Source organism: Mesitornis unicolor, unplaced genomic scaffold, assembly GCF_000695765.1.
Source record: "Mesitornis unicolor isolate BGI_N332 unplaced genomic scaffold, ASM69576v1 scaffold14181, whole genome shotgun sequence".
In the NCBI taxonomy this organism is placed as follows: Eukaryota; Metazoa; Chordata; class Aves; order Mesitornithiformes; family Mesitornithidae; genus Mesitornis; species Mesitornis unicolor.
The window spans coordinates 1,069-13,102 of record NW_010161769.1 but is presented as its reverse complement, the minus strand read 5'-3'; the positions used below and the strand labels follow the sequence as shown (position 1 = coordinate 13,102).

General features: G+C 44.8%; 1 protein-coding gene across 1 annotated transcript; it reads right to left on the bottom strand.

Annotated features, from left to right (window-relative positions):
- Positions 1–1,089: 1,089 nt before the first annotated feature.
- On the bottom strand, positions 1,090–4,842 carry ARL11 (ADP-ribosylation factor-like 11; the record flags this gene model as incomplete). The annotated part of the gene is made up of 2 exons (XM_010193444.1): positions 4,317–4,842; positions 1,090–1,141 (listed from the first exon to the last, which is right to left on the bottom strand). Coding segments are annotated over exons 1-2 (578 nt in total), but the record flags the coding sequence as incomplete, so codon positions are not given.
- Between the last annotated feature and the right edge of the window lie 7,192 nt (positions 4,843–12,034).

Here is a 12,034-nt window from a genome sequence, read left to right as displayed (position 1 = left end):
CAAATGCCATGTGGGTCCATCCGAAATCAAAGAAACAGTGCCAAGAGCAGAAATCAGCTAACATGCAAGTTGAAACCGATTTGTGTTGTGGACTGGCTGAGATATGGAAGGTGTGAAGAGACAGGAGAAAAGGTGAATTCTCCTTCCTGTCCTGGTGAGGAGAAGAGGAAAAGATGAATCACCCTTCCTGCACTGTTTTTTGATGTTGGTTTTTTCCATCTCGCTGCTTTCCTCCTCTCTGGGGGTGGATGGAAAACTCCTTGTCAGAAATTAATAAATAAAGCTGTGCTGGGTTCATAGTCATGAAAAGGGTTTGTTGAAGCTGCTTTAAAAACCAGTCCCACAGAAAAGTTAGTAAATCAGTGAGTAATTAGCTGTGTCCTTTCATAAACAGCGTGAAAGATGACCAAAGTGTCTTAGTGTCCTCAAAAGAGGCAGCAGGACAGGGAAGCAGCTCCTATTGCAGTGATCCCTGCAAAGCAGAGAAGGGATGAGGTGTCCCAGGGCTGGAGGAACCGATGGGCCTGGGTGAGAAGGCTGCTCTGACAGCTACAAGCAAGGGCAGATACTTACCAGTATGGCTCTTGTCACTTACCAGTATGGCTCTTCTCAGTGGAGTGGCAATTAATGCACAGCTATGGTTTCCAGTTAAGTGGCTGCAAAGGTATTACACTCCAGAGTGCCTCTGAAGGTGCCAGGCTGTCAACCCCCCATCCTTAGAGACATCCAAAAATGCTGCACCAAGCCTTGACCAACCTGACTTGAGCAGGGTTTTAGACCAGGTGTCCCTTCCAAACCTTGCTATCCTACAAGTTGGCCACTTTTGCCAGTACATTTAGCTCTTAGCCACCAGATCCAAGATCATGGAAAAGCAGACCACAGTTAAAGAGAGATGTTGAAACTGTAAGAAGCTTCTGGCAGAGTATGGAGGTGGGATGCAAGTTATAACAAGCGTGGTGGTGGGCGAAAACAGCAGTGAAACTACTCTCAAGCAATAAGTTTCCTTTGTAAAGAGAGCCAAATAAATACTTGTTGCTGAAGAAAAAACCCAAAACACACCAAAAAGCCACAAAAAACCCAAAAACAAACCAAAAAGGAAATAAAAGATAAACAGCCTGTTGTTCCAAACATTTTCTTTTGGCTTTGAGACAGCCAATGTCAGGGATAGCAAGTGGATGGACTTAGCATCCAGAAGAGCTCCTAGAAAGGAATTTTGAGCAACCAGAGGTGGCTCTTGGGCCAATAACCCAAAGGATACTTCAAATTTATGAGGAACCTGAAGCATGAAATTGTCCTAGGGATTATTTTTTTGCCTGCTACTAAGAGAGAAGCTGTGTTATTTTAGAAATCAGTGCAGAGGCTGTGACACCTATCACTCACCCAGAAAGATGGAAACTCTAAGTCCAAGGGTGCCCTCCTGGCTGGAGTCCATAAGTGCAGATGTTTAAGAGATCAATGCTCTGCGTGGCGGTAATTAAGAGATCAATGCTCTGTGTGGCGGTAATTACTGCAGAATTACCAAGAAAGAGGTAACAAACTTCCCTCCTTAGAACTGGCTTCTTCCTGCAAACCTCCATGCTGCTCCCTTTGAACCAGGCAGGAGTTTTGACCCTGAAGCATTTAAGTATCATTGGGTGAGCATCCTGCAAGCGTTTGATCAGAGCAGTGCAGGGCCCATTAGATTGACTTGTTTTAACGCGCTTTCTGACACAAGAGAGAAGACAAAATAATGAGAAGTAAACTCTCTGTTGCTGTTTCAAACATTATGACCCAGCGCCGTTTTGACAGTCTCTAACAATGGCATAAATGAGCTGAGTAATGAGACCAAACATCTAGAAAAGACCTGTTCCAGAAAACAAGGATGGTAAATCACATGATGCCACATGAGATGGGGTGTTTTGCCAAATTACTGCTTCAGGGGAAGTGAGAACATTTTCAGTAACTGGGATGTTGCTTCATCAGTTTCAGGCATTCAGGGTTCCCACTGCCAAAAACAACCCCTTTTTCCTCACCTCCTACCTTGCTATTTTAATTTTTAATTGATGGCATCTACCAAAGGCTGGTGGTTACCTCTATTTGCTGCCAGAGGAGCCTATTTTTTCTCTTCAAAAGGCTTAAAAAAAAACTCATGAGGGAATGGGAAGGCTTCAGTGCTTTTTTTAACCACCAGCAGACAAACCTGTAGAGTCAAATGCATGCATCAAGAACCAATTAAGAGTAAAACATCACCAGGACAACCCTTCAGTCTGTGTTGAGTTTAAACTATTGCCAATTGCCCACCCTAATGAAAAATACTCTGCTTTCTAGCATGTGAGATGCAAGACCAAAACACCAGCAAACTCAATAAGGAGAATTTTTTTGGCATGGCAATACAACACAGAGCCTTTTGCGTTGTGCCTCTAGGACTGGTATTCAAAACAGCTGGATAAGTCCTGAGAAGATGTGGTTTTTTTCATGCACTGGTGACCGAGTTGCATAGATGACCTGAGTTCATTCATCTCTTGTCTAGACACGTGTGCTGTCTCACAAAATCTGCTTGGTCCACCTCTGACAGTCAAACCATAGAATGGTTTGGGTTGGAAGGGACATTAAAGATCATCTGGTCCAACACACCCGACGTGCATTGGAGACTTGTGCGTTAGAAGCGAAGGATGATCACCTGCAACAAGCCAAAGCCAGATGGATCTGCCTATGTTAACTACAAAGATGTAAAGATGTGATTTTGTCCTACTCACCATGCACACAGGTTTGTTATATAATTAACTGAACATTTCAGTGCTGTTTAAGGATACTCATAACCATGATCACATCAACACTGGAGTACTATTTCATAGCATACAATAGTTCTTACACATTAAGGCAGCTAAACTTTTTCCACTGGGAACGATTTCTTTTATTGAGACTTTCTTATAAATGTCAGATTGTTTCTTCATGACCATTTAAGCTCTCCGTTCCAGTTGCTTTCTTCTATGAAATGAGGCCAATAACAGTACCAGTAACAGCTGGATGATTAATTCCTTAACAACTATAAAATGCTCTAGTATGAACAGAGGAGGATTTCACTGTGTATTTCTCCTTGGTGTTTCTAGGTTGAATAAGTTCTTTTTCAAAGCAGCTGTCTTCTGCTTCCTGAAAATTTTATGTCCTTTCTCTCCCCTTCCCCCACCACTTTCATTCATTTTATAATAAAGTAGGGACTACTATGAAATTTCTTAATTTTAACCCTGAATAATAGAATTTTAGGTACAGGGAGCCCTCAGGCACACATTTTGTAGGTCTTTCCAATGGTAGGTTCAGGAGGATCAGACAAAGACCATCACTGCAACAAGGGACCTAGCCCTGTTGGGAGCTGTCAGGGGCTTTTCAGCTGCCCTACACACAGTAGAGTGTGGAGAGCCCTTTGGTTACCAACATACCTGTGCCCAATGGTTACCAACCATTGCCCATAGAGTGGTCTTACCCAGTTTCAAAAAGTCTGAGAGATGGAGCTTCATCCTGGCTTAGAGGTTGACTGGTCATGCAGACACGTTTCCAAAGAAGTAGAAGTTAGATTTTATTTCTTTATATTTAAATATAATCCAAGGAAAATGAGGTACCATTTTCATGAAATCAGTATTTGATGAAAATAATGAATGGAAAAAAAGACTCAAAATAAGAAATGCAGAAAATAATGTATACACATGGAAGCCATAGAATCCTGACTTGCTTCCATGACTCAAAGATTATACCCGTAGATGCTGCACTAAAACCAGTTGCCTGTTGTCCATTTGAAGTCCTGCATTTACACTGTTAGTGGCTGCCTGCTTTTCCGGCTGATGAATGTGTAACTGGAGCTGAGAAAGAAGCAATGCGGGGTGCATTCAAACACCCCTCTACAGGGATCACCCTGTCAGGATAGCTGCATCAAGGCTGGAAGCTGCAGAAAGAAGAAAACCTCTTCTGTCCCTTGTGCACATCTCACATGTGCAATTTATACTGCTCTGGCAAAAAGCATCCTCAATGAAGCACTGGACATGCACGCAAGGGATGAACAGAGCCTGGCGACAGTGGGGCAAGCTGCGGCTGGTGATGGGAGTCCACGAGACGTGGCCAGAAATGCTCCATAGTGAGAGTTTTGCTCAGAGATCTTCCTGGTGGGTTTCAGTGGCGAGCGGCTGAGTGTTTTTTGGTGTAGTGCATGCTAACTGCAGGTCTGCTCATTTTCAGGGGCACCCAGAAGCTGGGATCCTCCGTGGCAAACCTGCTGGCAGTGACAAGTGGAAAGGGTCCACCCGAGGTTCAGGTTTGCTCTGGAGAAGAGGAGCTTTGCTCCAGACCTCGCAGCAGCTCTCCCAGGATGGTCAGGGCTTCCTGCAGGCCCTGTCCGGTGTAGGCACTGCACCCCTGGAGCACCCAGCGGCGCCCCTCCAGCTGCTCCTGACACAGCCTCTCACCCAGCTCAGCAGGAGCCAGCGCTCCCGGCACCTCCTGCTTGTTGGCCAGGAGGAGGACGGGGACGCCGGCCATGCTGGGGTGGCTCAGCGCTTCCTCCAGCGCTGCTGCTGCTTCAGGCAGCCGGTCTGTGTCTGTGCTGTCCAGCACGAAGATGAGGGTGTTTGTGTCCTCCAGGTAGTCGGGCCAGGTTGCCCGCAGGCTGTCTTGTCCACCGACGTCCCAGAGGGTGAAGGACACTTGGCAGGGTGTTTGCAGAGACTCAACATTGAAGCCCACCGTTGGGCAGGTCTCCACAGCCCGGTTGCTCTTCAGTTTGTACAGCAGCGTGGATTTGCCAGCGAAGTCGAGCCCCAGCATGACAACTCGTGCATCCCTTCTCTGCTGGCCTTTGGAGATCAGCTTCCCCATCAAGATGCTGCCGCAACTGTGGCAAAAAAATTGCAGCCCCAAAAAAAGCAAGCGTATTTCCTCAGTAATGTCAGTTAATAACAGAGTGCTCAGTCTTTCCTCCCCGAGAGAGCACCTTAGGTTTGCTGAAGAAAATACAGGCAGCTTGCTTTTGCTTCTCTTTGTAGCTAAAATGAGGTGAGAGCTATTATTTATGAGATGTGGAGCAGTGCAGGGAGCGCTGTTCAAAACAGTTTCTATATCCAAGCTCCCCTGCCGCTCACTTCCATTTTCATTCATGACCTGATGTGATCGGTGCAAAAGAGAGCCAACATTTTGCAGGAAGAGGTGGGGAGATGGTGGAGCAAGTTTCCTCCTCACCACGTACAGAAATAAATGAGCTTTTGTTCATTGGCTTCTCTAGGGGAAATCCACCCTCGGCAGGACATGACAAGGAGGAACCCAGCTTTCAGATCAGAATTACTCAGGGAATTTGCTGAATCACAGCTCAAGGGTGTGGTTTTAAGCAACAAGAAAGCTGACAATTTGTCTGCCTGTCTTAGGGTAAAAAGTACAAAACCCACCTCTGTAGCATCAGCTTTCATAACCTGTTGTACAGATGGTAATGGCAGCAATTTAAAAAGACACACACAAGCATGTTTTTTTAATGTCTCACTGAAATACGACCAGTAAAAATGCCTTCCCGGGGGTGAAAATCTATAAAATTCTTCACATCAAGGTATTCTCTAGCTTTTAACTTTTGTAAGTGAAGCAGTCAGACCTCTGTGACTGAGGTGGTAAGACAAATTCCCTTAAAAGAAGGGAAAAATATATTTAACAAGACAGCACCACTTGAACTTTACATGCCAGAAGCAAAAGTGTGCTGCTGAAACAGCTCCCAGAGTTGCTTGTGCAAGAGCAGCTGATGGCAGCCAGGCAGAGGCCCAGCAGAGCTGGTATTTACCTTCTTTATTGGTTGGGTTTTGCTCCTAAAAGGCTGCTCAGAGGCACACAGAACTGAAAGCGGCTGTAAATCTCACATTGTGGCGTTCACGCAGAGTTGCTCTCCAGCCACCTTTATCTGAAGGTGGAGAAAGAAAAGTGATTCATCTGTGCTTCCCTGGGACTGTGGGGGACTTCCACGTCTCTGTGGGGGATGGCTTCCCCAGCAATGACCTCTGCATGATGCCTCTCTGTGTCGCAAGCCACCATTGCTGGGAATGAATTTCAGCACATGGAAGGGACTCTGTGGCCAGTGACCAGATCACTGGCGGCCAAAGAGGGGCATATTTCTTACTCTGGGGGGCAAGATGTGTCAGCTTTCCATCTTTTAAAGAAAGATTAATGAGAAACAAACCAAAACAAGGAGTCCAGCCCCATAGGCTGCATGGAATTGCAAGGGGTCCTACAGGCCATGTTTTGCAAGTTATTTCTGTGATACGTGTCTCTCCCACAGTTAACCCACAGAGCTGGTTGGCACCAAGAGTCTCCACGAGCATAGTGCAGCTCATGTGTATGAAAGATTAGTTGCTATGGTCAGGCTTTATGTTAATTCAAAAGCTATTGCTTATTTACAGCAGTTGCTGCAAAGTTAATCTAACAGGATAAATGCACCACCACACATGTGATAAATCATGCAATATATGTTTATGTGTGATTTTTTCTGAAACCAGTCTATAAATGGAAAAAGTCAGGAAGCGCTCTGGATGGGAATTAAAAAAGAGAATGTGCTGTGGATCTCAATTCTTCAGGGAACTCTGTGCACTCTGCAGTACACACTGCTGCCCAAGGGTTACTCATTTGCCTGAGTTCTTCATTTTCAAAAATAAGTTAGATTGTTGTCTGCTTCCTTAATCTGCTTGTTTTCAATTCTGGGAAAACATTCCTCCCCGTATTGCATTGTACTCTAAGATCAATGTAGCTGGTACTGTTTAATGTACCAGTGGGTTGAGTGAATTGTCTCTTGATCTTTTCGTGTTTCTGCTGCCTTTGCTACTGCTCATCTTCTCTGAGGCCTGATAGGAGGCCATGGTACACATCTGTTTCATCTGACCAGACTGCACCAAAAGAAGCGTGGCCAGCAGATTGAGGGAGGTGATTCTGCCCCTCTACTCTGCTCTGGTGAGACCTCACCTGGAGCACTGCATCCAGCTTTGGAGCCCCCCAAACAAAAATGACATCAAAGTGCTGGAGCAGCTCCAGAGGAGGGCCACAAAGATGACCAGAGGGTTGGAGCACCTCTCCTAACAAGACAGGCTGAGAGAGTTGGAGTTTTCAGCCTGGAGAAGTGAAGGCTCCAGGGAGACCTTATAGGGACCTTCAGTATCTGAAAGGTGCCTATAAGAAATCTGGGGAAGAGCTGTTCACTAGGGTATGTAGCAATAGGACGAGGGGTAATGGTTTTAAACTAGAAAATGGTAGATTTAGGTTGGATATTAGGAAAAAGTTCTTCAACATGAGGGTGGTGGATCACTGGAACAGGTTGCCCAGAGAGGTGGTGGAGGCCTCATCCCTGGAGGCATTCAAGGTCAGGCTTGATGGAGCTCTGAGCAACCTGATCTGGTAACATTGTCCCTGCTCACTGCAGGGGGGTTGGACTGGATGAGCTTTAAAGGACCCTTCCAACCCAGTACATTCTATGATTCATAGCACTGAATTTTCTTTCAAGTAAACTAAAATACAGATACAGGAAGCAAGGGTGGAGATTCTAGCATGCAATGAATAACTATTTGAAATATGATGTGGTGGAGACTTTATTGCATCACACTCTAACATGCTACAGAAGTAGGCTGCTTCTGTAAAAAAAAACCAACCAAACAAAAGGAAATAAAAAGAAGAAATAAAGCCAGAATAAAGAATGCAACTAGGGTACGGTTTTATTGAAGATTGCTTTTAGGTTTTCTATGGCACAGAAGAGAGTAATTCATGGACAAATAGAGGCAACTGTATACACTTCTTTGTTTTTTTCACATTCTGATACCCTATGTATTGAACTGCAGTCTATTTTCTTTCTTCCTGCAAATTATTCCAAATATGGGGTGCAAACTGTGCCTACAGAGTCTGTTCCATCCACAGCTATGTTATAAAAGCATAGTATTGCCAATAAATAATACATGGGAGCAATTGCAAGTCTGTTTAAGAAAGAATGAAAGAAAAGAAAGTAAAAGCAGACAAGATGAGCTCTGAGTGAGTCTATTGCTGGAGCAGAAAGGCTGTGTGCTAAATAATTCAGAAATGGTGTTCAGAGATGAGGACAGCCCTTACCCCAGCTACATCTTACATGGGCAGAATGAATGTTCCTGCCTTGCATTACATGCTGCTGCATTCACAGGAGCAAAGCCAGTTGGTCTCTAATTCCATTTATAATTTTGTAGAATTGCAGTCAATTTATTTGTTTGCTGTTTGTTAGGTATGGATTCCCGTGTTTCCTACATACTAATTACAAAAAGCAGTAATCGGGACTAGTACTATAGGAGAGAGCAGATAGCCCCCTCCTCCTCATGCCCTAAATATTCCATTTTGTCCTCACTCTGTGGGGCACAGACAGAAGGAAGAAAGAGACTTTAAACTGAAACAGAATAGATTTAGATTGGACATAAGGAGGAAATTTTTTACAGTAAGAGCGGTGAGACACTGGCACAGGTTGCCCAGGGAAGTTGTGGATGCCCCCTCCCTGGGGGTGTTCACAGCCAGGTTGGACAGGGCTTTGGGCAACCTGGTCTGGTGGGAGGTGTCCCTGCCCATGGCAGGGGGGTTGGACTGAATGACTTTTAAAGGTCCCTTCCAGATCAAACCATACTACAATTATATGATTCTGTGACCTGCAGCAGAACATGAGACACAGGCTTTGGAGAATAAGCTGATAGCTGATGGTTCCCTAGGGAGATCATGTCATCTCAGGGTTAGACCATGATGCTCTTAGTCTTCATGGCTGTGATGCCATGCACCAGAACAGGATGAGCTCTGAAGCAGATAGGTCTAGTTCTAACCAATTCACTGGAAATCAGTGTTAACCATGTAGCAAAGGTACAGCTGAGTCCGTCAGAAATGCTTCTTGAGAAGGCAGTGCCCCTTCTTACACATTACCAAACTACCAGAAGTATCCCAAAAAAGCAAGGCAGAAACTTCCAAGCAAACTGCACGTTGATCCTGCCCTTTTGTCAGTGCAAAACACTTTGCATTAATGGCCTCACAGGCATTGCACAGTCACTGCTACTCTGTCTCCTCCGCTAGACATGCAGTGACCTTTGCATCAAAGAAGTAATTAGAGTCTTGTGAAAGCTGAGTCCCCCTTGCTGCTGAAACCAAAAGATTATCTTCACTAAAACTGTAAATAGTTTTTCATCATAAAGTTGTTAATCCAAAACTGAATTTCTGTGTAGATAATATGGGTCATTCCTCATGACCTCACAAATCTCCCCCAAATAACATTTACAATATCTGCATGAGTGTCAAGGGCACTGAGGGGTCTCACTGGCCCTAACCAGTCTCCCTGGGGGTGTCCTGGCAGTGTCCCCAGTGGTGATGCTGTGAAGCTCTAGAGACAGGTGCTTTGCACATCCCTCTGACAGGCACAACCCCGAGGGCATGTCCCTGCCCAGTGGTGGAAAGAGGTGGAGTGGGGGTTTGGTCCACCCCATGTCACCTCTTTGGAAGGCAGCCCCAGAGACACAACCCTCAGCAGACCCAGGAATAACAGGAGTAGATCTGGTCCTTACTGTATTTGTCCTAATGGGATCTGCTTGGAGCAACAAGTAGATCTCAGCCCAGCACAGGCAGAGCATGCCTCCCCATCCAGACTTGCTTGTGTCTCTGGGGAAAGCCACCAAAGCCACCATTCATCCAGTGCTGCCTGTGTTTCCTGCAGGATCTCCTCACTATACCATATATGGAGTGACCACTGGCAGAGTGGATGTTCAGACTAACAGCGAGTGAGAAAGCCTGCTGGGAGCTGGAGGAGGCCCTGGACACACATGGACCTGTCGACCTGGAGAGCCCACGTATCCAACTGCTGGCAGCCATCTTGAAGGGGACTACTGCGTTTGGGTTGTGACACCTCCTTGTGGACCTCCAGGGAGCCACTGGGTTTGACCTAACCAGGACTCCAAGCTAAAGCCACAACAAAGCCAAATGTGATGCTTCAGGCTTAGAGAACTTTGGCTTCTTTTCCCTTCTTTTTTCCTGCACCCTAGTCCATTCCTTTGTTCATATGTTGCTCAAAGTTTTTGACCAACTCCCAGAAGTTGAGAGTGACAAGATTCATGCAACAAAACACACAGCACCTGTCCTTCAGCTGGCCAACAAGCACTCTGAGAGAGGTGTGAGGTTCTGTTTGCTCGTTTGCTTTTAGTTTACATGTTTAGGGCATTTTATAACCATAAAGGAAATGTATTTTAAAGATACTGGAAATCAGCAACAAGAATGAAAGCTACTAGCTGGTCTTTTCTACCTTTCTGATGAGCAAAACAGACGAAAGCAAAAAAAAACCTGTGAAAACTCAGAATTTGCATTTAATCTGGCTGGCCACATGGTGTCACTGTTATCTCACACATGTCACACTGGAGGGACTCCAGAAGAATCCAATAGCTGCTGCCAAACCGCAGATGTCAGAGCTCCTGCTCTGTTTAGGGGACGACTTCCCTCGGTAGAGCCCTCAGGCCTTTGGCACCCTTTCATGGCAGGGTCACTTTGAAACAGGTTTTCTGTACGTATATTTTGGGTACCTGTTCTTTCACATCCATAGAAAGCTGATGGTGAGGATCCTGGAACACAGCTGGAGTATGATGACAGCTCTGTGCAGGTGACATTTAGCACCAGATTGTTTCCCCATCAGATTTAGCTGGCACTGTATCCTAGGACTCTGCAGTCTGAATGAAAACAGTTAACCCAACTGATGGAAAAAAATAATGCTGAATGAGGAGGAGAGAAACACTTCGAAGAATTTTCTTCTTTTAATATCTTTTAACAGGTCGCTGACAGTTGCCATCGTGACTCCTCACCGTGGTCGTTTACAGAGCTGCAGATACAGAACAGACTTTTTAATCTCCAAGTGACAAGATTATAAATTCTCCTAAACTTGGATTTATCTATGACTGCCCACACCTTTGTGATTTCCTGTTTTGATAATGTATAATTAGGAATTAAACTGCTGATTCAGGTTGCATTAGGGTTTAGGGTGTAGTTCCATGCCATGCTATTGTCCATTTTGAATCTCAAATGTTCCCAGTTTGGTAATTTGAGAAAAGCACTTCATAGTCACCTGCTGCTGCTATCAAAAGAGAGGTAAGATGACACTATCAGTGTAAGAGAGAGAGGGCTCAGCATCTGAGCTAACGCAAAGTCAGCAATGAGATACCCATTATTTGTACACCACCTTAAGCAGTAACTCCTTTTGTTCTACAAAACTTGTCTCTGAATAGAATTGCTTTGCCTGGCCGACCTATTTAATACTTTCATAACAGTTCCACTGTGTCATAAGTTTTTCAGGAAGGATATAAGGTTTCATATCCCTTTTCCTTCTAGAAAAAAAAAATTATGGGAGAGGGTTACTTTTTGTTACTGTTGGCTTTTACAGAAAGACAAACTGAAAAAGAACTGAAGCTAGTTATCTGCGAGATTACAAAATCACTTCTGCTCCATACAGAGCACTTTTTCAGCTGTTTCAGCTGATTGTAAAGCTCAGGCACAGTATAAACTGCCTGCAACTACTGTTTAAGGACTTACTGCACACAGTAAAACCTAATTAGTGGTAACTAATAACAAGGAACTTAAACCCACATTAATAAAAAAAACAGACTAGGGGCTCGTGTTCCAGTACTTATTAAAATAACTGGGTTTATGTGTACTGTAACTAATCAGCAGGTCTGTTGTACAATACCGAACAGGATCAAAGTTCTGTTTACACAGCTCCACCTTTGCACCATTTTCTAGCAATGTCAGAAAGGCAGCTGCTCTTGACAGATGATCCCTGGTGGAGCCACAAACACAAGCTGAAAATAAGTGTTGTGTATGTTCCATTTCTGGCTCTTTTAGGGCTTCCCATGGAGGCTCTGATGATATTTTCCCATAAATCTTCTTATTTATGCCTTCTCTTTTTGTTGCTCCACAATTTGCACAACCCATTCACCAGGGCCTCCTTGATGCCAGCTGAAGTCACTCAACAGCCCAGTAGCAGGAACTTGGCAGGGAAAATCTCTTTTTACCCTGGACCTAC